Below are 24,834 nucleotides of genomic sequence, written 5' to 3'. Positions count from 1 at the left end.
CCCGCGCTGGGAATTTCCCCGGGACGAGGAAAACTCCCGGGGAGGCGCCGCGGGATCGGGAAGCGGGACTGGAATTCCGTGGATTTGGGAGGGCGTGGCTCGGCCGGGATCGGCACCGGATTCCCGGGGCTTTTTCCGGCCGGAATTCCACGATTTCCACGGCTTCCCGGTATCCTCGAAGCTGGAAAGATCTCCGGGAATTGTGCCGAAGGGGCGGCAGGAAAAGCTCCTTCCCAAGGGCGGGAAGAGCGGTTTTTTGGGATCGGAGCTCGGGAATGTCGGGGAGCGTCGGGAATCCCGGATCGGCCGGGAATCGGGAATTCCGAGGCCCCTCCTGCTGTGGGAAGAGATTCCTTCATTCCCAAAACCCGGGAAGAGACGGATCCATGCGGCTCCTCCGAGCCGGGAAAGAGCCGGCTCCGGCTGGAATTCCCGATCTTTGGCATTCCTGGCGGCTTCGGAGAATTCCCGGCAGGAATTGTGGCCATTCCCGGCTGGTTTATCCCAGGAATTCCTGGGAATGTGGAGCTGACCTGGAACGATTCCGCCTCTCCCGCCCTTTCCCGCGCTCCTCCTCCTTCGCGGAATTCCGGGCCTTAGGGAGATTCCCGTTCCCGCTTTTCCGTGGCCTTGTATCCCAGAATTCCTTCCAGCCTCCGTCATTCCCAGCCCCGCCTCATCCCGGAGTTTTCCTCCGCATCCGGCCAATCCCAAGGATCCAAGCCTTGGGATTCCCAACTCTTCTCCCGAGCAATTCCCGAGCTTTTCCACGGGCAGGGATGAGCCGGGCAATCCCATCGGAGCGTGGAATATCCAGGAAGGTTTTCCCTGGATCCAGCAGCTCCGGATTCCCGGGAATGAGCGCGGAGGCTCCAATGTTGCCCTTGGAATTCGGGGTTTTTCCATGGAAAACGGCTCCGGGCTGCGATTTTTCCCGCTGGATCTGTGGGAATTCGGGAATTCCGGGCGAACGTGGCGGAGCCTTTGATGTTCCAGCTGGAGGAAATTCCCGTCCTGGGAATTCCGGGATGATCCGAAGGGCTGCCAAGAGCCCGGAGAATTCCTGGATGGATTCCCGCCGGAAGGAGCTGCTCCCACAAATCCCAGGGGTTTTTGTTTTTTTTTTTTCCCGCCAATTCCTGGACCGTGGAATTCCCTTTTCCCGGGAATAACCGGAAAAGCCGCTTCCGGTTCCACTCCTGGCAGATTTCCCTTGGAAAAGGCAGCAATTCCCTGGGGCATTCCTTGGATTCGGGATCCCGGATCTCCTGTGGCTCCGGGGGTGGGATCCGGATCCCTCGGGATCCTTCAGGAGAGAAAGATCCGAGGGAATTCTTTCCCCTGGGAACGCATCCAAGCCCGCTTCCCGATTTTTTTTTTGCCGCGATCCCGTTTTCCCGCTGGATAAAATCCCTTGGATTCGAGGCCCTTCCCGCCCTCTCGGTGCCGGGAATTCCGATGGAGCGAGCGGATCCAGTCGATCCAGCAGAATCCCGGCTGGATCTCGGTGGGAAGGACCTGGAATTCCATCCGATTCCGTGATCCCGGATTTTTCCAAGCCTCGACCGAGCCGGCCTGGAATATTTCCAGGGGCGGAATATCCGCCCTCAGCCACCTTTTCCCGACTTTCCGGATCCTCGGAAACCACCGGGAAAAAGCTCTTCCCGAAGGATTCTCCGGAAGGAGGAATGAGACCGGGAAAGGCGGAAAAAGCGGGAAAACCGAGGCAGGAATTGCAGCAGGAGGCAAAACCAAAAAATCCTCTCCAGAATCTTGGATCTGCTCCCAAATCCCTCATTCCTGACCTTTTCCGGGGCCTGGCAAATCCTCATCCCGGCATCCCTCGGAGTCTCCCGGCCTCGTGAGAAACGGGAAATCCTCGGCGCCCAACTCCGAGGATTTGTGGCGCCATCGGATCCAGATTCCGGAATTTTTTTTTGGGGGGGGGGGGGGGGGGGGGGTGGGGGGAGGGGTGATTCAAGAATTCCGGGATGGACGAACGGCGCCGGAAACCGGGATCGGATTCCCGAATCCCCATCCGAAGCTTGTGGGAGCTTGGGATGAGCGGGAATGTGGAGAAAGGGATCCAGGAGCGTTCCCGAGATCCCTCCGGGCTCCTCTTTTTCCTGGGAATTAGAAAGGGAATTCCTGGGAATTCCCACCCCCCCAACATTCCAAGGTATTTTTCCGGGTGCCTTCCCGGCCTGCAGCGAGTTCATTCCCGGTTTTCCCGTGGGGATGGATGGGATGGTGTTTAGCGCCTCTGGAACAATTTTTCCCGGGAATTCCCGGTTTTCCGTGCATTAGGAGTGGGATGGGAATGTGCCGGATCTTTCCTTTCTTTCTCCATCCTTTCCGTGAATCCTTTCCCACATTCCCGGTGTCCTTTCCCACTTTTCCTTCATCTTTTCCCACTTTTCCTCCATCCTTTCCCACTTTTCCTGCATTTTCCAACCCATTCCCTGCATCCTCTCCCACCTTTCCTTCACCTCCCTAAATCCTTTCCCACTTTTCCTGGATCCTTCCCCGCATTTTCCAACCCCTTCCCTGCAGCTTTTCCCACTTTTCCCACCTCCTCTCTCTCTTTCCTGAATCCTCTCCCACATTCCCTAAATCCCTCCCCACATTCCCTAAAACCTCTCCCATCTTTCTCCATCCTTTCCCACATTCCCTCCATCTTTTCCCTCTTTCCTGCATTTTCCAACCCATTCCTGGCACCCTCTCCCACATTCCCTAAATCCTCTCCCACTTTCCCTAAATCCTTTCCCACTTTTCCTGCATTTTCCAACCCCTTCCCTGCATCCTTTCCCACTTTTCCCACCTCCTCTCCCTCTTTCCCTGGATCCTTTCCCACTTTTCCTCCCTCCTTTTCCCACCTTTCCTGAATTTTCCAACCCCTTCCTTTTATCCTTTCCCTCTTTCCCGCATCCTTTCCCACATTCCCTAAACCCTTTCCCACCTTTCCTGCATTTTCCAACCCCTTCCCTGCATCCTTTCCCACCTTTCCCTAAATCCCTTCCCACATTCCCTAAATCCCTTCCCACATTCCCTGCATCCTTTCCTCCTTTTCCCAACCCCTTTCCCTGGATCCTTTCCCGCTTTTCCTCCCTCCTTTTCCCACTTTTCCTGCATTTCCCAACCCCTTCCCTGAATCCTTTCCCACATTCCCTGGATCCTCTCCCACCTTTCCTGCGTCTTCCTGCACTTCCCTGCATCCTTTTCCCAATTACCCTAAATCCTTTCCCACTTTTCCCACCTCCTCTCCCTCTTTCCTGCATCCTCTCCCACATTCCCTAAATCCTCTCCCAATTTCCCTCCATCCTTTCCCACATTCCCTCCATCCTTTTCCCTCTTTCCTGCATTTTCCAACCCATTCCTGGCATCCCCTCCCACATTCCCTAAATCCTCTCCCACATTCCCTAAATCCTTTCCCACTTTTCCTGGATCCTTCCCCGCATTTTCCAACCCCTTCCCTGCAGCTTTTCCCACTTTTCCCACCTCCTCTCCCACTTTCCCTGGATCCTTTCCCGCTTTTCCTCCCTCCTTTTCCCACCTTTCCTGAATTTTCCAATCCCTTCCTTTTATCCTTTCCCTCTTTCCTGCATCCTTTCCCACATTCCCTAAATCCTCTCTCACATTCCCTAAATCCTTTCCCACTTTTCCCACATTTTCCAACCCCTTCCCTGCAGCTTTTCCCACTATTCCCACCTCCTCTCCCTCTTTCCTGCATCCTCTCCCACATTCCCTAAATCCTTTCCTTCTTCCCTAAATCCTCTCCCACTTTCCCTCCATCCTTTCCCACCTTTTCTGCATCTTCCACCCCTTTCCCTAAATCCTCTCCCACATTCCCTAAATCCCTTCCCCACATTCCCTAAATCCCTTCCCCCCATTCCCTAAATCCTCTCCCATGTTCCCTGCATCCTTTTCCCAACCCCTTTCCCTGGATCCTTTCCCACTTGTCCTCCCTCCTTTTCCCACCTTTCCTGAATTTTCCAACCCCTTCCCTGAATCCTTTCCCACCTTTCCCTAAATCCCTTCCCACCTTCCCTAAATCCCTTCCCACATTCCCTAAATCCTTTCCTTCTTCCCTAAATCCTCTCCCACTTTCCCTCCATCCTTTCCCACCTTTTCTGCATCTTCCAACCCTTTCCCTAAATCCCTTCCCACATTCCCTAAATCCTTTCCTCCTTTTCCCAACCCCTTTCCCTGGATCCTTTCCCGCTTTTCCTCCCTCCTTTTCCCACCTTTCCTGTATTTTCCAACCCCTTCCCTGAATCCTCTCCCTCTTTTCTGCATCCTTTCCCACATTCCCTAAATCCTCTCCCAATTTCCCTCCATCCTTTCCCACATTCCCTCCATCCTTTTCCCTCTTTCCTGCATTTTCCAACCCATTCCTGGCATCCCCTCCCACATTCCCTAAATCCTCTCCCACATTCCCTAAATCCCCTCCCACATTCCCTAAATCCTTTCCCACTTTTCCTGGATCCTTCCCCGCATTTTCCAACCCCTTCCCTTCAGCTTTTCCCACTTTTCCCACCTCCTCTCCCACTTTCCCTGGATCCTTTCCCGCTTTTCCTCCCTCCTTTTCCCACCTTTCCTGAATTTTCCAATCCCTTCCTTTTATCCTTTCCCTCTTTCGTGCATCCTTTCCCACATTCCCTAAATCCTCTCCCACATTCCCTAAATCCCTTTCCCACATTCCCTAAATCCCTTCCCACATTCCCTAAATCCCTTCCCACATTCCCTGCATCCTTTCCTCCTTTTCCCAACCCCTTTCCCTGGATCCTTTCCAGCTTTTCCTCCCTCCTTTTCCCACCTTTCCTGCATTTTCCAACCCCTTCCCCGAATCCTTTCCCACATTCCCTGGATCCTCTCCCACCTTTCCTGCATCTTCCTGCACTTCCCCAAATCCTTTTCCCAATTTCCCTAAATCCTTTCCCACTTTTCCCACATTTTCCAACCCCTTCCCTGCAACTTTTCCCACTTTTCCCACCTCCTCTCCCTCTTTCCTGCATCCTCTCCCACATTCCCTAAATCCTTTCCTCCATTTCCCAACCCCTTTCCCTGGATCCTTTCCCGCTTTTCCTCCCTCCTTTTCCCACTTTTCCTGCCTTTTCCAACCCCTTCCCTGAATCCTTTCCCACTTTCCCTGGATCCTCTCCCACCTTTCCTGCATCTTCCTGCTCCTCCCTGCCTCCTTTCCCCAATTTCCCTAAGTCCTTTCCCACTTTTCCCACCTCCTCTCCCTCTTTCCCTGGATCCTTTCCTGCTTTTCCTCCCTCCTTTTCCCACCTTTCCTGAATTTTCCAACTCCTTCCCTGCATCCTTTCCCTCTTCCCTGCATCCCTTCCCACATTCCCTAAATCCTCTCCCACATTCCCTAAATCCTCTCCCAATTTCCCTCCATCCTTTCCCACATTCCCTCCATCCTTTTCCCTCTTTCCTGCATTTTCCAACCCATTCCTGGCATCCCCTCCCACATTCCCTAAATCCTCTCCCACATTCCCTAAATCCTCTCTCACATTCCCTAAATCCTTTCCCACTTTTCCTGGATCCTTCCCCGCATTTTCCAACCCCTTCCCTGCAGCTTTTCCCACTTTTCCCACCTCCTCTCCCACTTTCCCTGGATCCTTTCCCACTTTTCCTCCCTCCTTTTCCCACCTTTCCTGAATTTTCCAACCCCTTCCTTTTATCCTTTCCCTCTTTTGTGCATCCTCTCCTACATTCCCTAAATCCTCTCCCAATTTCCCTCCACCCTTTCCCACCTTTCCTGCATTTTCCAACCCATTCCTGGCATCCCCTCTCACATTCCCTAAATCCTCTCCCACATTCCCTAACTCCTTTCCCATTTTCCCTAAATCCTTTCCCACTTTTCCCGCATTTTCCAACCCCTTCCCTGCAGCTTTTCGCACTTTTCCCACCTCCTCTCCCTCTTTCCTGCATCCTCTCCCACATTCCCTAAATCCCTTCCCACATTTCCTAAATCCTTTCCTCCATTTCCCAACCCCTTTCCCTGGATCCTTTCCCGCTTTTCCTCCCTCCTTTTCCCACCTTCCCTGAATTTTCCAACCCCTTCCCTTCATCCTTTCCCTCTCCTCTGCATCTCTTCCCACATTCCCTAAATCCTCTCCCAATTTCCCTCCATCCTTTCCCACATTCCCTCCATCCTTTTCCCTCTTTCCCGCATTTTCCAACCCATTCCTGGCATCCCCTCCCACATTCCCTAAATCCTCTCCCACATTCCCTAAATCCTCTCCCACTTTTCCTGGATCCTTCCCCGCATTTTCCAACCCCTTCCCTGCAGCTTTTCCCACTTTTCCCACCTCCTCTCCCACTTTCCCTGGATCCTTTCCCACTTTTCCTCCCTCCTTTTCCCACCTTTCCTGAATTTTCCAACCCCTTCCTTTTATCCTTTCCCTCTTTTGTGCATCCTCTCCTACATTCCCTAAATCCTCTCCCAATTTCCCTCCACCCTTTCCCACCTTTCCTGCATTTTCCAACCCATTCCTGGCATCCCCTCTCACATTCCCTAAATCCTCTCCCACATTCCCTAACTCCTTTCCCATTTTCCCTAAATCCTTTCCCACTTTTCCCGCATTTTCCAACCCCTTCCCTGCAGCTTTTCGCACTTTTCCCACCTCCTCTCCCTCTTTCCTGCATCCTCTCCCACATTCCCTAAATCCCTTCCCACATTTCCTAAATCCTTTCCTCCATTTCCCAACCCCTTTCCCTGGATCCTTTCCCGCTTTTCCTCCCTCCTTTTCCCACCTTCCCTGAATTTTCCAACCCCTTCCCTTCATCCTTTCCCTCTCCTCTGCATCTCTTCCCACATTCCCTAAATCCTCTCCCAATTTCCCTCCATCCTTTCCCACATTCCCTCCATCCTTTTCCCTCTTTCCCGCATTTTCCAACCCATTCCTGGCATCCCCTCCCACATTCCCTAAATCCTCTCCCACATTCCCTAAATCCTCTCCCACTTTTCCTGGATCCTTCCCCGCATTTTCCAACCCCTTCCCTGCAGCTTTTCCCACTTTTCCCACATCCTCTCCCTCTTTCCCTGAATCCTTTCCCGCTTTTCCTCCCTCCTTTTCCCACCTTTCCTGAATTTTCCAACCCCTTCCTTTTATCCTTTCCCTCTTTCCCGCATCCTTTCCTCTCCCACATTCCCTAAATCCCTTTCCCATTTTCCCTAAATCCTCTCCCACTTTCCCTCCATCCTTTCCCACATTCCCTCCATCTTTTTCCCTCTTTCCTGCATTTTCCAACCCATTCCCTACATCCTTTCCCACATTCCCAATGTCCTTTCCCACTTTTCCTTCATCTTTTCCCACTTTTCCTCCATTTTCCAAACCATTCCCTGCATCCTTTCCCACATTCCCTGGATCCTCTCCCACCTTTCCTTCACCTCCCTAAATCCTTTCCCACTTTTCCTGGATCCTTCCCCGCATTTTCCAACCCCTTCCCTGCAGCTTTTCCCACTTTTCCCACCTCCTCTCTCTCTTTCCTGAATCCTCTCCCACATTCCCTAAATCCCTCCCCACATTCCCTAAAACCTCTCCCATCTTTCTCCATCCTTTCCCACATTCCCTCCATCCTTTTCCCTCTTTCCTGCATTTTCCAACCCATTCCTGGCATCCTCTCCCACATTCCCTAAATCCTTTCCTCCATTTTCCCTAAATCCTTTCCCACTTTTCCCCCATTTTCCAACCCCTTCCCTGCAGCTTTTCCCACTTTTCCCACCTCCTCTCCCACTTTCCCTGGATCCTTTCCCGCTTTTCCTCCCTCCTTTTCCCACCTTTCCTGCATTTTCCAACCCCTTCCCTTTATCCTCTCCCTCTTCCCTGCATCCTCTCCCACATTCCCTAAATCCTTTCCTTCTTCCCTAAATCCTCTCCCACTTTCCCTCCATCCTTTCCCACCTTTCCTGCATCTACCACCCCTTTCCCTAAATCCCTTCCCACATTCCCTAAATCCCTTCCCACATTCCCTGCATCCTTTCCTCCTTTTCCCATCCCCGTTCCCTGGATCCTTTCCAGCTTTTCCTCCCTCCTTTTCCCACCTTTCCTGCCTTTTCCAACCCCTTCCCTGAATCCTTTCCCACATTCCCTGGATCCTCTCCCACCTTTCCTGCATCTTCCTGCTCCTCCCTGCCTCCTTTCCCCAATTTCCCTAAATCCTTTCCCACTTTTCCCACCTCCTCTCCCTCTTTCCCTGGATCCTTTCCTGCTTTTCCTCCCTCCTTTTCCCACCTTTCCTGAATTTTCCAACTCCTTCCCTGCATCCTTTCCCTCTTCCCTGCATCCCTTCCCACATTCCCTAAATCCTTTCCCATTTTCCCTAAATCCTCTCCCAATTTCCCTCCATCCTTTCCCACATTCCCTCCATCCTTTTCCCTCTTTCCCGCATTTTCCAACCCATTCCTGGCATCCCCTCCCACATTCCCTAAATCCTCTCCCACATTCCCTAAATCCTTTCCCACTTTTCCCACATTTTCCAACCCCTTCCCTTCAGCTTTTCCCACTTTTCCCACCTCCTCTCCCTCTTTCCCTGGATCCTTTCCCACTTTTCCTCCCTCTTTTTCCCACCTTTCCTGAATTTTCCAATCCCTTCCTTTTATCCTTTCCCTCTTTCCTGCATCCTTTCCCACATTCCCTAAATCCTCTCCCACATTCCCTAAATCCTTTCCTCCATTTCCCAATCCCTTTCCCTGAATCCTTTCCCGCTTTTCCTCCCTCCTTTTCCCACCTTCCCTGCCTTTTCCAACCCCTTCCCCGAATCCTTTCCCACATTCCCTGGATCCTCTCCCACCTTTCCTGCATCTTCCTGCTCCTCCCTGCATCCTTTTCCCAATTTCCCTAAATCCTTTCCCACTTTTCCCACATCCTTTCCCTCTTTCCCTGGATCCTTTCCCACTTTTCCTCCCTCCTTTTCCCACCTTTCCTGAATTTTCCAACCCCTTCCCTTTAACCTTATCCCACTTTCCCTGGATCATCTCCCACCTTTCCTGAATCTTCCTGCTCCTCCCTGTATCCTTTTCCCACCTTTCCCTAAATCCTTTCCCACTTTTCCCGCATTTTCCAACCCCTTCCCTGCAGCTTTTCCCACTTTTCCCACATCCTTTCCCACTTTTTCCACCTCCTCTCCCTCTTCCCTGGATCCTCTCCCACATTCCCTAAATCCTCTCCCACATTCCCTAAATCCCTTCCCACATTCCCTGCATCCTTTCCTCCTTTTCCTAACAGCTTTCCCTGGATCCTTTCCCGTTTTTCCTCCCTCCTTTTCCCACCTTTCCTGCATTTTCCAACCCCTTCCTTTTATCCTTTCCCTCTTTCCTTTTAACCTTTCCCACATTCCCTAAATCCTCTCCCACATTCCCTAAATCCCTCCCCACCTTCCCCATCCCTTCCCACCTTCCCCCCACATTCCCAATCCTCCTTTTCCACCTCCGACCCCCCTTTTTCCATGGAAAACTCCAGCTCCGGATCTGCACCAGCGACCCCGGCCGAGCTCCAAGCCCATCCACCCCCTCATCCCGTCATTCCCCATCCCTCGGGAACGGGGACGCGGCGGCCGCTCCATAAATACGGATGCCCTTATCAATTCCCGGTCATCGCCCTCTCCGGCGGCTCCCGAATCCCGGCTTTTATGTGGAGCCGGGCATCCGAGCGGAGCAGGAGAACGGCAAAGGAGCCGCCGGCCTGGAATAATGGAGCCGGAGTTATCTGGGAATGACGAACGTGCCACCGGAGCCCTTGGATGTGGGGTTATGTAACGGCCGCTCCCGCGGGATCCTCGGATGAACCCGGCGCCTCCGGAGGCTTGGGAAGGACACGGAGCATCCTGGAATGCTTTGGGTGGGATTCATGGAGGTTCGATCCCATCCCAGTCCCATCCCGGCGCTTCCCCCGATGATCCCAGGCTGCTCCAGCCTTTCCTTGGATGTTCCCAGGGATTCCCTGGGAATTCCAGCCCAGCCGGGAATCCCTTCCCAAGATCCCAGCCCGAGCTCCCCTTTCCCAGGGAAATCCCTCCATTCCCGCCTCTCCCAGCCTGGCATTGGATCCAGCCCCATCCCGACTCCTCTGCGGGAAGGAATTCCGGCCTCCAGGCCCTTCCCTGGCAATCTCGGCACTCCAGGAAGGGTCTCCCTTCCCTTTCCCATCCCCGACTCCCAGAAAAACCCCTGGGCATGGATTCGCAGCCTCCTGGATCCCAGAATCCCGGGATGCTTTGCCTGGGATCCACGCAGCTTCAATCCCATCCCATTCCAAGGCCGGCACCTCCCCCGATGATCCCAGGCTGCTCCAGCCTTTCCTTGGACACTCCCAGGGATCCCGGAGCAGCCTCAGATTCCTGGGAAAAATCTACACCCCCCTCTCCCCTGAACCCCCAATTTTCCATGGTTTTATTCGGGAAGGAATCCACGGAGCAGCAGAAGGAGTGGGAAAGAAGGACACAGCATTCCCTGCTTATCTGCGAGGCGGGAACAGGGAATTGACCTTTGCCATGCGCAGCTTTGCATTCCCGGGATTTCAATCAGCGGGAAGATAAAGCCGGAGCCTTTGACGGATAATTCCGGCACGAAGCGGGAAGGGAGGGAGGGAGCGGCACCGGGAGTCCTTGGGAAGGGCGTTTGCCCCATCCAAGCTTTCCTTGGACACTCCCAGGGATCCAGGGATTCCCTGGGAATTCCAGCCCAGCCGGGAATTCCTTCCCAAGATCCCAGCCCAAGCTCCCCTTTCCCACTGGGAAGCCATTCCCTGCCTCCTGCCCCTCCAGCCCAAATCCCAAATCCCAGCTCTCCTGGAGCCCCTTCAGGCTCGGGAAGCGGCTCCGAGGATTCCCTGGATCCTTGAATCCCTCGGAGCTGCATCCCACGGGATTTGTGTGCTGGGAACCCCAGCCTGGAGCCATCCCAGCGGCTCCAGAGGATCCCGGAATGCTTTGGGTGGGATCCACGGAGCTTCGATCCCATCCCGTTCCAACCCCAACACCTTGGAGCAGCCTGGGATCATCGGGGGAGGTGCCGGGCTTGGAAGGGGATGGGATCGAAGCTCCGTGGATCCCAGCCGGAGCATTCCGGGATTCCCTGATTCCATCACATTCCCACCGCCTGCCCTCCGCATCCCATTCTGGCCAGCGAACGCCCTTCCCAAGGACTCCCGGTGCCGCTCCCTCCCTCCCTTCCCGCTTCGTGCCGGAATTATCCGTCAAAGGCTCCGGCTTTATCTTCCCGCTGATTGAAATCCCGGGAATCCAAAGCTGCGCATGGCAAAGGTCAATTCCCTGTTCCCGCCTCGCAGATAAGCAGGGAATGCTGTGTCCTTCTTTCCCACTCCTTCTGCTGCTCCGTGGATTCCTTCCCAAATAAAACCATGGTAAATGGGGGGGTTGGGAGGGTGTAGATTTTTCCCAGGAATTTGTGGCTGCTCCGGGATCCCTGGCAGTGCCCAAGGAAAGGCTGGAGCAGCCTGGGATCATCGGGGGAGGTGCCGGGCTGGGAATGGGATGGGATTGAAGCTGCGTGGATCCCAGGCAAAGCATCCCGGGATTCTGGGATCCAGGAGGCTGCGAATCCATGCCCAGGGGTTTTTCTGGGAGTCGGGGATGGGAAAGGGAAGGGAGACCCTTCCTGGAGTGCCGAGATTGCCAGGGAAGGGCCTGGAGGCCGGAATTCCTTCCCGCAGAGGAGTCGGGATGGGGCTGGATCCAATGCCAGGCTGGGAGAGGCGGGAATGGAGGGATTTCCCTGGGAAAGGGGAGCTCAGGCTGGGATCTTGGGAAGGGATTCCCGGCCGGGCTGGAATTCCCAGGGAATGCCCGGATCCCTGGCAGTGTCCAAGGAAAGGCTGGAGCAGCCTGGGATCATCGGGGGGTTGGAATGGGATGGGATTGAAGCTGCGTGGATCCCACCCAAACCAGTCTGGAATTCTGGGATCAAGGACACTCAGAATCCATCCCCAGGGTTTTTTATGGGATTTGGGGGATATAAAAGGGAGGAAAAGGGAAGGGAGACCCATCCTGGAGTGCCGAGATTGCCAGGGAAGACCCCTTATTCCCAAAATTCCTGAGAGAGGAGTCGGGATGGGGCTGGATCCAATGCCAGGCTGGGAGAGGCGGGAATGGAGGGATTTCCCTGGGAAAGGGGAGCTCGGGCTGGGATCTTGGGAAGGGATTCCCGGCTGGGCTGGAATTCCCAGGGAATCCCTGGGAGCATCCAAGGAAAGGCTGGAGCAGCCTGGGATCATCGGGGGAGGTGCCGGCCTTGGAATGGGATGGGATTGGAGCCCCTTCCCATCCCAAAGCATTCCAGAATTCCGTTCTTTTCTCCCTCCTCTCCCAGAACTTTCCGGAAAGGATTCCCACCCCCCCCACCCCCACCCCACTCCCAGCTTTGCTTCCAGGCGTTTTCCTGACGCACGAGGGGTGCAGTGATCCGTGGATTTAATCCCGGGAAGGTCACGGCGGCTTTAGCCCGGGAGCGGCTCCGTTCCCGCCGCGCCCTCCGAGTTCTTTGTGTTCCCAAGTCCTCAATTCCCGTTCCAGAGGGAGCATTCCAGAGGGTCCTGCTGGGTTTTCCCACCGGATCCCAATTCCCGTTGGATCCCAGCTCCATTCCCGTTGGATCCCAGCCCCTGTCCCATTGGATCCCAGCCCCATTCCCATTGGATCCCAGCTCCTTTCCCTCTGGATCCCAGCCCCTTTTTCCATTGGATCCCAGCCCCATTCCCATTGGATCCATTCCCGTTGGATCCCAGCTCCTTTCCCGTTGGATCCCAGCCCCATTCCCATTGGATCCCAGCCCCATTGCCATTGGATCCCAGCTCCATTCCCATTGGATCCCAGCTCCATTCCCTCTGGATCCCAGCCCCTTTTTCCATTGGATCCCAGCCCCATTCCCATTGGATCCATTCCCGTTGGATCCCAGCTCCATTCCCGTTGAATCCCAGCCCCATTCCCATTGGATCCCAGCCCCATCCCCATTGGATCCATTCCCGTTGGATCCCAGCCCCTGTCCCATTGGATCCCAGCTCCATTGGATCCCAGCCCCATTCCCATTGGATCCCAGCCCCATTCCCATTGGATCCATTTCCCATTGGATCCCAGCTCCATTTCCCATTGGATCCCAGCCCCATTCCCATTGGATCCATTCCCGTTGGATCCTAGCCCCATTCCCATTGGATCCCAGCCCCTTTTTCCATTGGATCCCAGCCCCATTCCCATTGGATCCCAGCTCCATTCCTGTTGGATCCATTCCCGTTGGATCCCATCTCCATTCCCATTGCATCCCAGCTCCATTCCTTCTGGATCCCAGATCCATTCCCGTTGGATCCCAGCTCCATTCCCATTGGATCCCAGCTCCATTCCCATTGGATCCCAGCCCCATTGGATCCCAGCCCCATTCCCATTGGATCCCAGCCCCATTCCCATTGGATCCCAGCCCCATTGGATCCCAGCCCCATTCCCATTGGATCCCAGCCCCATTCCCCATTTTCCCAGAATTCCCGAGCTCCGCTGCCGGCGTGGGAATACCACCGGAAGCATCCCTGCCTCCGGAGCCGGACACGGATTCCGGGAGCCCTTTCCCTTCTCCGTGGCTCGAGGGATCCTCTTCCCATTCCCAAACTTTCGGTCGGGATCCACGGCCCCTCAGCGCTCAGATCCCAACCCCGGGCATTTCCGCCACACAAAACCCTTGGAATTTGCTCCGGCATCCCAGGAATCCTCTGGAGGTTCCCCCACCTCCCATTCCGGGCATTCCCGGCTCCGGAAAAAGGGGGAAACCTCGGCCCCTTTCCCGTTTTTTCCTCTGGCTGCAGGTCCTGGATCAGCTGGAGGAGCACCTGAGGAGATCCCAATATTTCCGCTTCCTGTGGTTCCCGCACAGCGAGAACGTCCGGATCATCTACCAGGATCCCACTTCCAAGGCAGGTCCCGCCGGGATCCATCCCGGGGGATCCAGGGATGGATGGATTTGAGGGCGGGAAGCCGGATTTTGGGAATGGGCTGGAGACTCTGCCTGAGCTCCACACTCCGGGAATCCCGGGATTTTCCAAGCCCTCGGCGTCCTCCTGGCGATTCCGGGTCTTTTTTTTTTTTCCCCCCCGCGGGATGAGCGGAATGTTGGGGTTCCCTTCTCCCATCCCCTGCTCCCGGGTGGATCCCGGTCTTACATTCCCAGTTTTCCGCCCTCCACATCCCCGCTCATCCCTAAAATCCGTCGTTTTCCTGCTGGATTCGCAGCCTCCCCGCTCCTCCTCCAGCTGGTTTTGGGATTATGCCGTTGGATATTATCTCCTGGAATTCCTGCTCTGGATCAGGTAGGAAAACCCTCCGGGCACTGGGATTGCGAAGGATTTTCCCAGGGCTGCCCTCATCCCGATGTTCTCCCCGTGCCGATCCCTCGGCATTCCCAGGGAATCCGGTAAGGCAGAGCTGTCACCTGGAGCACTCCCGATTCCTGGGAAAAGCGGAATCGGGAGTTGCTGCTTTTCCCAGGGTAGCGCTTTGGGATTCACGGCTGGGGCTCCACTGCCCTCTGGTGTCCAGAGAAATCATGGAATCATGGAATTGTTGAGGCTGGAAAAGCCCCCGAGACCTCGGAGCCCAACCATTCCCCCAGCCCCGATCCACGCCCCGGATCCGCCCGGCTTTGAAATCCCCGTGGGAACGGGAATTCCGAGCCTGTCCTGGGTGCGGAATTCCCGGTGCCGGGGGCGGGAATGGGGGAGTTTTTAGGGATGGGTTTGGGTGTGGGAATGCCCCCGAGCACCGGGATGGGGAAGGATCCGATCCGAAGGAGGAGGACACAGGAGAGCCTGGAAAAAAGAGGGGAAAGAGGGATTGGGACCACTTGGAATTCTGCCAAGGGATCCAGGCAGCCACTGCACTGGGATCCATTGGGATTGGGACAGGGGAGATCCCGGGAGAGCTGCGGGATTCCTGGGATCCGGAATCCTCAGGGAATTGCCGCTCTGCCTCTGGGGAGGGCATTCCAAGATTCCCATTCCAGCGTCCCAGCATTCCCACGGAGAGCTGGGATTTGGGATTTGGGCTGGAGGGGCAGGAGGCAGGGAATGGCTTCCCAGTGGGAAAGGGGAGATTTCTTGGGATCTTGGGAAGGAATTCCCGGCTGGGCTGGAATTCCCAGGGAATGCCCGGATCCCTGGCAGTGCCCAAGGAAAGGCTGGAGCAGCCTGGGATCATCGGGGGAGGTGCCGGGCTGGGAATGGGATGGGATTGAAGCTGCGTGGATCCCAGGCAAAGCATCCCGGGATTCTGGGATCCAGGAGGCTCCGAATCCATGCCCAGGGGTTTTTCTGGGAGTCGGGGATGGGAAAGGGAAGGGAGACCCTTCCTGGAGTGCCGAGATTGCCAGGGAAGGGCCTGGAGGCCGGAATTCCTTCCCGCAGAGGAGTCGGGATGGGGCTGGATCCAATGCCAGGCTGGGAGAGGCGGGAATGGAGGGATTTCCCTGGGAAAGGGGAGTTCGGACTGGGATCTTGGGAAGGGATTCCCGGCTGCGCTGGAATTCCCAGAGAATCCCTGGCAGCATCCAAGGAAAGGCTGGATCCGCCTGGGATCATCGGGGGAAGTGTCCCTGGAATGCGCTGGGATTGAAGATCCCACCCCTTCCACGTTCCCAGGATTCTTCTCCCGGGCGGTGCCGCTCTCATCCCGCCCTCGGCAGATCCCTGGGAAGCGATTCCGGCCTCACTTCCCGCTTTTCCCCCCCGCAGCTCCTTCATTCCCGGCCTGGTGGCTTGGATCAACCGCGGCTTCTTCTGGCTCCTCTTCAATTCCCGCGTGGAAAACGTCGCCCAGAGCCACCGGATCTTCTCCTACGAGTGTCGCTTCCGGCAGCACGTCCAGGATTGGGCCATTCCCATGTAAATTCCCAGAATTCCCAAATCCCGGTCCAGGATTGGGCCGTTCCCATGGAAATTCCCAGAATTCCCGGATCCCGGTCCAGGATTGGGCCGTTCCCATGGAAATTCCCAGAATTCCCAAATCCCGGTCCAGGATTGGGCCGTTCCCATGGAAATTCCCAGAATTCCCGGATCCCGGTCCAGGATTGGGCCATTCCCTTGGAAATTCCCAGAATTCCCAGATCCTGGTCCAGGATTGGGCCATTCCCATGTAAATTCCCAGATCCCAGTCCAGGATTTGGCCATTCCCATGGAAATTCCCAGATCCTGGTCCAGGATTGGGCTGTTCCCATGGAAATTCCTGGAACCCGATCCAGGATTGGGCCATTCCCATGGAAATTCCCAGATCGCAGCCCCTTCCCAGGATCTCCTCCAGCCCAGGATTCCCTGGATGAGGAGCAAATCCATGGAAAGAGGGATCTGGATTGGAGACCCCATTCCCACTGGAATATTTCCATGTGGATCCCTCCACATCCCCATCCCGGGATCCCAAATCCATTCCTTGTCCCAGCCCTTTCCGGGATCTCCTCCAGCCCGGGATTCCCTGGATGAGGAGCAAATCCATGGAAAGAGGGATCTAGATTGGGAACACCATTCCCACCTGGAATATTTCCATGTGGATCCCTCCACATCCCGATCCTGGGATCCCAAATCCATTCCTTTTCCCATCCCTTTCCCAAACTCCACTGAATCCCAGGATTCCTGGATGAGGAGCAAATCCATGGAAAGAGGGATCTGCCTTGGGAACACCATTCCCACCTGGAATATTTCCAAGTGGATCCCTCTAGATCCCCATCCCGGGATCCCAAATCCATTCCTTGTCCCAGCCCTTTCCGGGATCTCCTCCAGCTTGTGATTCCCTGGATGAGGAGCAAATCCATGGAAAGAGGGATCTCGATTGGGGAACCCCATTCCCACCTGGAATATTTCCATGTGGATCCCTCTACATCCCAATCCCAGGATCCCCAATCCATGGAAAGAGGGATCTCCCTTGGTGGCCCCATTCCCAATCCCGGGATCCCCAATCTGGGAGCCGTGCGATCCCGTGGCAGGGACGCGCCGGCCCATCCCGGCCCGTTCCCCGGGATAACGGGGGGCCGGGAATTCCGCGGGACGGAGCTCCCACCCCTCCCTTCCATTGACCGGGATCCTGGGATCGGGGGGGGGGGGGGGCGCTTTTTCCCGGGAAAACAGCGGGAAGACCAAGGAAGCGCTGCTGGAGCTGAAGGCGGCGCTGGAGCGGAATCCCGAGCTGGTGGCTCACTTCCCGGTGGAAATCCGCTTTTCCCGGGGGGATGAGATCCTGCTGAGCCCCTGCTTCCGGCGGGACAGCTGCTACATCAACGTCATCATGTACAGGTCAGCCCCAGCCCCATCCCGACTTTTTCCCGGCGGGAATATCCCACCCGGAGAGCCGGCAGAGCCAAGGGTCCCAAGGGGTGGAGCCCGATCCCCATCCCGACCTTTTCCCGGCGGGAATATCCCACCCGGAGAGCCGGCAGAGCCGAGGATCCCAAGGGGTGGAGCTCTATCCCCATCCCGACTTTTCCAAGCGGGAATATCCCACCCGGAGAGCCGGCAGAGCCGAGGATCCCAAGGGGTGGAGCCCTATCCCGATCCCGACTTTTTCCCGGCGGGAATATCCCACCCGGAGAGCCGGCAGAGCCGAGGATCCCAAGGGGTGGAGCCCGATCCCCATCCCGACTTTTTCCAAGCGGGAATATCCCACCCGGAGAGCCGGCAGAGCCGAGGATCCCAAGGGGTGGAGCTCTATCCCCATCCCGACTTTTTCCCGGCGGGAATATCCCACCCGGAGAGCCGGCAGAGCCGAGGATCCCAAGGGGTGGAGCCCGATCCCGATCCCAACCTTTTCCTAGCGGGAATATCCCACCCGGAGAGCCGGCAGAGCCGAGGATCCCAAGGGGTGGAGCCCGATCCCGATCCCGACCTTTTCCCGGCGGGAATATCCCACCCGGAGAGCCGGCAGAGCCGAGGATCCCAAGGGTGGAGCCCGATCCCGATCCCGACCTTTTCCAAGCGGGAATATCCCACCCGGAGAGCCGGCAGAGCCGAGGATCCCAAGGGGTGGAGCCCTATCCCAATCCCGACTTTTTCCTGGCGGGAATATCCCACCCGGAGAGCCGGCAGAGCTGAGGATCCCAAGGGGTGGAGCCCGATCCCGATCCCGACCTTTTCCCGGCGGGAATATCCCACCCGGAGAGCCGGCAGAGCCGAGGATCCCAAGGGTGGAGCCCGATCCCGATCCCGACCTTTTCCAAGCGGGAATATCCCACCCGGAGAGCCGGCAGAGCCGAGGATCCCAAGGGGTGGAGCCCTATCCCAATCCCGACTTTTTCCTGGCGGGAATATCCCACCCGGAGAGCCGGCAGAGCCGAGGATCCCAACGGGTGGAGCCCTATCCCCATCCCGACCTTTTCCCGGCGGGAATATCCCACCCGGAGAGCCGGCAGAGCCGAGGATCCCAAGGGGTGGAGCCTGATCCCGATCCCGACCTTTTCCCGGTGGGAATATCCCACCCGGAGAGCCGGCAGAGCCGAGGATCCCAAGGGGTGGAGCCCGATCCCCATCCCGACTTTTCCCGGCAGGAATATCCCACCCGGAGAGCCGGCAGAGCCGAGGATCCCAAGGGGTGGAGCCCATCCCGGGTTTTTTTCCGGGATGTTGTCCCACGGGAGGGTGAAATCCTGAGGGCAAAGGTGTGGGAGGGGTTGTTGGGATATTCCGGGATGGTCCGTGGGTGACGCAGGGGTTGGGAATGCTGTGGGATGGAATTCCGAGCCCAAGGGTTGTGCCCAGTTTTTTTCCTGGGATCTCCTCCAGCCTGGGATTCCCTGGGTGAGGAGGAAATCCGTGGGAAGAGGGAATTGGATTGGGGACACCATTCCCACTGGGAATATTTCCATGTGGATCCCTCCACATCCCCATCCTGGGATCCCAAGTCCATTCCTTGTCCCAGCCCTTTCCGGGATCTCCTCCAGCTCAGGATTTCCTGGATGAGGAGCAAATCCATGGAAAGATTGGAGACCCCATTCCCAATCCTGGGATCCCAAATCCATGGAAAGAGGGATCTGGTCTGGAGACCCCATTCCCACTGGAATATTTCCATGTGGATCCCTCCACATCCCCATCCCGGGATCCCAAATCCATCCCTTGTCCCAGCCCTTTCCAGGATCTCCTCCAGGTCGGTTTTCCCTGGATGAAGAGCAAATCCATGGAAAGAGGGATCTGGATTGGGGATCCCATTCCCACCTGGAATATTTCCATGTGGATCGATCCTGATCCCAGGATCCCAAATCCATGGAAAGATGGATGTGGATTGGAGACCCCATTCCCACCTGGAATATTTCCATGTGGATCCCTCTGGATCCCCATCCTGACATCCCAAATCCATGGAAAGAGGGATCTGCCTTGGGAACACCATTCCCACCTGGAATATTTCCATGTGGATCCCTCCACATCCCCATCCCAGGATCCCAAATCCATTCCTTGTCCCAGCCCGTTCTGGGATCTCGTCCAGCTCAGGATTCCCTGGATGAGGAGCAAATCCATGGAAAGAGGGATCTGGACTGGAGACTCCATTCCCACCTGGAATATTTCCATGTGGATCGATCCTGATCCCAGGATCCCAAATCCATGGAAAGAGGGATCTGCCTTGGAGACCCCATTCCCACCGGGAATATTTCCATGTGGATCCCTCCACATCCCGATCCCGGGATCCCAAATCCATTCCTTGTCCCAGCCCTTTCCGGGATCTCCTCCAGCCCGGGATTCCCTGGATGAGGAGCAAATCCATGGAAAGATTGGAGACCCCATTCCCAATCCTGGGATCCCAAATCCATGGAAAGAGGGATCTGGACTGGAGACCCCATTTCCACTGGGAATATTTCCATGTGGATCCCTCTAGATCCTCATCCTGACATCCCAAATCCATGGAAAGAGGGATCTGGACTGGGGACCCCATTCCCACTGGAATATTTCCATGTGGATCCCTCTAGATCCCCATCTCGGGATCCCAAATCCATTCCCTGTCGCAGCCCTTTCCGGGATCTCCTCCAGGTCGGTTTTCCCTGGATGAGGAGCAAATCCATGGAAAGAGGGATCTGGATTGGAGACCCCATTCCCATCCTGGAATATTTCCATGTGGATCCCTCCACATCCCCATCCCAGGATCCCAAATCCATTCCTTGTCCCAGCCCTTTCTGGGATCTCGTCCAGCTCAGGATTCCCTGGATGAGGAGCAAATCCATGGAAAGAGGGATCTGGATTGGGGACCCCATTCCCACCTGGAATATTTCCATGTGGATCGATCCTGATCCCAGGATCCCAAATCCATGGAAAGATGGATGTGGATTGGAGACCCCATTCCCACCTGGAATATTTCCATGTGGATCCCTCTAGATCCTCATCCTGACATCCCAAATCCATGGAAAGAGGGATCTGGACTGGGGACCCCATTCCCACCTGGAATATTTCCATGTGGATCCCTCTAGATCCCGATCCTAGGATCCCAAATCCATGGAAAGAGGGATCTGCCTTGGAGACCCCATTCCCACCGGGAATATTTCCATGTGGATCCCGCCACATCCCCAATCCCGGGATCCCAAATCCATCCCTTTCCCGTGCTCCCAGCATCCCCAACCCCCCCCCCCCCCGGGATGGATTCCCGGGATTCTCCTTTTCCCGAGGGGCCTTTCCCAGCCGTGCCCATCCCCCTTTCCCGGATGCTGCTGATTCCCGATCCCTCTCTCCAGGCCCTACGGAAAAGACATTCCCAGGCTGGAATATTGGCGCACCTACGAGACAATCATGAAGAAACACGGCGGGAGACCCCACTGGGCCAAGGTACCGGAAAACCGGGAATTTCCCCCGGGAAAGGCCTTTGGGATCAGGGAATGACCCCCCCACCCCCCCCCAAACCATCCCACATCCGGCTGCTTCCAGAGGGAGCCGGATGCCTCCGGATCCCGAATTTTCCCAAGGAAAGCGGAGCCCCTGGGTGTTCCACGGGGGGGGGGGGTGGATTTCCCCGGCGCATTCCCGGTGTTGGGAATTCCCTCCGGGATCCTCCGTCTCCCGCAGGCTCACAGCTGCACCCGGAAGGATTTGGAGAAGATGTATCCGGCCTTCCCGAAATTCTGCGCCATCCGGGAGAAGCTGGATCCCACCGGGATCTTCCTGAACCCCTACCTGGAAAGGGTCTTCTACTGACGGCGGAAATCCGGCCCCAAATCCTTGGAAAATCCCGGAATTCCCGCTCCCACCGGGCTGTCGCCTCATGTCCCGGCAGGGCCAAGGATTCGCTCTGATCCCGGAGCCAACCCCAGGCTCCGAAGGGCCTGGGAAGATTCCCGGGAAACCCGCGGCTCCTGCGGAATGTTGTCCCGCTCTCCCGGAATTCCGCGGAATTCCGGAGCCGTTTTCCCCCCCTCCCCCCCCCCCTCAATAAAACCTTTCCCGGAGCAGAACGTTCCCTATGGAAGTGTCCGGCCCTGGGGACTCGGGAAGAGGTTGGGAATATTCCCGGTGAGGGGATCGGGAATGGGAATGGAGAGCTTGGGAATGGTTCCATCCCTTCCCGGAGCTCCGACGTTCCCGGGAAGGGGCACGAAGGGAGATTTTGGACGGGAGATGGGAATCACGGAATATCCGGAGCGGGATCCGCCGGGATCATCGATCCAACTCCAGACCCTGCGCAGGCATCCCAAAATTCCCACCCCCGGAAACCTTGGGAATGTCGCCATTCCCTGCGGAGCTGCTCCAGAGCCCGACACCCTCCGGATGAGGAATCTCTTCCCAAATTCCAACTTAATCCTCGCCTGCCGCAGCTCCAGCCATTCCACAGGGCTTGGATCACCCCAAATCCCGGGATTCGACCCTCATCCCCCACTTCCGGGTCCTGGAGGAGACTTCCCGGATTCCTGGATGCTTCTTCCAAGGGATTTTTCCCGTTAGGAATTCGTCGTTTCCGCCGGGATTTGTTCTTCTCCCCGACTCCTTCGAAATTCCAAAGGAGCTCCCGGATCCGCTGTTCCCGTCCTTTCCCAGCGGTGGGTGGCGGATTCGGGGGAAAAAAAAGAGTTCCGAAAATCCCGGAAAACAGAAATCCCTCGTTTTTCCTTCGGGAAGACGCCGGAATTCCTTGGATTCCTGCTGGAAACGGGAATTCCTTGGATTCCTGCTGGGAATGGGAATTCCTTGGATTCCTGCTGGGAATGGGCGGCTGGGCCGGTTCGGGGGGGGAAAGGTGGGACACACCCCAGTATCCCAAAAAATCCTGGAGCTCTGGGATGGGGTTGGACCCCTCCTCCCCCCAACATTCCCGATCCCATTCCAGCCATTCCCAGGAATATCCATGGATCAGAGCCCCCCCCCCCAACATTCCCGATCCCATTCCCAGGAATATCCATGGATCAGACCCTCCCCCCCCCCCAACATTCCCGATCCCATTCCGGCCATTCCCAGAAATATCCATGGATTAACCCCCCCTCCCCCCCAAAATTCCTGATCCCATTCCCAGGAATATCCGTGGAAATCAGACCCCCCCCCAACATTCCTGATCCCATTCCCAGGAATATCCGTGGAAATCAGACCCCCCCCCAACATTCCTGATCCCATTCCCAGGAATATCCATGGAAATCAGACCCCCCCCCAACATTCCCGATCCCTTTCCAGCCGTTCCCAGAGATATCCATGGAAATCAGACCCTTCCCAACATTCCCGATCCCACTCCAGCCATTCCCAGGAATATCCATGGATTAACCCCCCCTCCCCCCCCAAACTTTCTGATCCCATTCCCAGGAATATCTATGGAAATCAGACCCCCCCCAACATTCCCGATCCCATTCCGGCCATTCCCAGCAATATCCATGGAAATCAGACCCCCCCCCAACATTCCCGATCCCATTCCCAGGAATATCCATGGATCAGACCCTCCCCCCCCAACATTCCCAATCCCATTCCAGCCATTCCCATGAATCCCACAGACAAACCTCAGGAATTCCAACCCCCCCCCCCCCGGAATGCCGCTGAAACCAATCCCCTCCCCCCCAAATCCCTCTTTTTTGGGGGGGGTCCAGAGGTTTTTTCAGAGCACCCGGAGCCTCTCCCCGTCCCATCCCATTTATCCCATCCCTTTAACCCATCCCATCCCATCCCATCCCATCCCATCCCATCCATTTCCATCCCATCCCATCCCATCCCATCCCATCCCATCCCATCCCATCCCATCCCATCCCATCCCATCCCATCCCATCCATTTCCATCCCATCCCATCCCATCCCATCCCATCCCATCCCATCCCATTTATCCCAATCCCACCCCCCCCCCCAAATCCCTCTTTTTGGGGGGGTCCAGAGGTTTTTCCGGAGCACCCGGAGCCTCTCCCTGTCCCATCCCATCCCATTTATCCCATTTATCCCATTTATCCCATTTATCCCATTTATCCCATTTATCCCATTTATCCCATCCCATCCCATCCCATCCCATCCCATCCCATCCCATCCCATCCCATCCCATCCCATCCCATCCCATCCCATTGATCCCATCCCTTTAACCCATCCCATCCCATTTCTCCCACCCTACCCCATCCCATGGATCCCATCCTGTCCCGTCCCATCCCATCCCACCCTACCCCATCCCATCCCATTTATCCCATCCCATTTATCCCATTTATCCCATTTCTCCCATCCCATCCCATCCCATCCCATCCCATCCCATTTATCCCATCCCACCCTACCCCATCCCATCCCATTTATCCCATTTATCCCATCCCTTTAACCCATCCCATCCCACCCCACCCCATCCCCTCCCCTCCCATCCCATTTATCCCATTTATCCCATTTATCCCATTTATCCCATTTATCCCATCCCATCCCATTTCTCCCACCCCATTCCATCCCATTTATCCCATCCCATTTATCCCATTTATCCCACCCCACCCCACCCCATCCCATCCCATTTATCCCATTTCTCCCATCCCATCCCATCCCATCCCATCCCATCCCATCCCATCCCATCCCATCCCATCCCATCCCATCCATTTCCATCCCATCCCATCCCATCCCATCCCATCCCATCCCATCCCATCCCATCCCATCCCATCCCATCCCATTTATCCCAATCCCACCCCCCCCCCAAATCCCTCTTTTTGGGGGGGTCCAGAGGTTTTTCCGGAGCACCCGGAGCCTCTCCCTGTCCCATCCCATCCCATTTATCCCATTTATCCCATTTATCCCATTTATCCCATTTATCCCATCCCATCCCATCCCATCCCATCCCATCCCATCCCATTGATCCCATCCCTTTAACCCATCCCATCCCATTTCTCCCACCCTACCCCATCCCATGGATCCCATCCTGTCCCGTCCCATCCCATCCCACCCTACCCCATCCCATCCCATTTATCCCATCCCATTTATCCCATTTATCCCATTTCTCCCATCCCATCCCATCCCATCCCATCCCATCCCATTTATCCCATCCCACCCTACCCCATCCCATCCCATTTATCCCATTTATCCCATCCCTTTAACCCATCCCATCCCACCCCACCCCATCCCCTCCCCTCCCATCCCATTTATCCCATTTATCCCATTTATCCCATTTATCCCATCCCATCCCATTTCTCCCACCCCATTCCATCCCATTTATCCCATCCCATTTATCCCATTTATCCCACCCCACCCCACCCCATCCCATCCCATTTATCCCATTTCTCCCATCCCATCCCATCCCATCCCATCCCATCCCATCCCATCCCATCCCATCCCATCCCATCCCATCCCATCCCATCCCATTTATCCCATTTCTCCCATCCCATCCCATCCCATCCCATCCCATCCCATCCCATCCCATCCCATCCCATCCCATCCCATTTATCCCATTT

At 56.0% G+C, this 24,834-nt stretch overlaps 1 protein-coding gene across 1 annotated transcript in view; it reads left to right on the top strand.

Annotated features, from left to right (window-relative positions):
• The window catches only part of LOC138108782 (L-gulonolactone oxidase-like), a 34,245-nt gene extending 12,823 nt beyond the window's left edge, over window positions 1-21,422 (top strand). The window contains exons 7-12 of the mRNA XM_069011883.1: window positions 13,821-13,928; window positions 14,245-14,321; window positions 15,741-15,890; window positions 17,124-17,288; window positions 20,702-20,792; window positions 21,030-21,422. Of these exons, the coding sequence (XP_068867984.1) occupies window positions 13,821-13,928; window positions 14,245-14,321; window positions 15,741-15,890; window positions 17,124-17,288; window positions 20,702-20,792; window positions 21,030-21,158 (720 nt within the window). The 3' untranslated portion in view covers window positions 21,159-21,422. The remainder of the gene's footprint in view (window positions 1-13,820; window positions 13,929-14,244; window positions 14,322-15,740; window positions 15,891-17,123; window positions 17,289-20,701; window positions 20,793-21,029) is intronic.
• Window positions 21,423-24,834: the final 3,412 nt, after the last annotated feature.

The sequence above is a fragment of the Aphelocoma coerulescens genome, chromosome 3, assembly GCF_041296385.1.
Source record: "Aphelocoma coerulescens isolate FSJ_1873_10779 chromosome 3, UR_Acoe_1.0, whole genome shotgun sequence".
Taxonomy (NCBI): Eukaryota; Metazoa; Chordata; class Aves; order Passeriformes; family Corvidae; genus Aphelocoma; species Aphelocoma coerulescens.
This window is presented reverse-complemented; position numbering and strand designations above follow the sequence as displayed.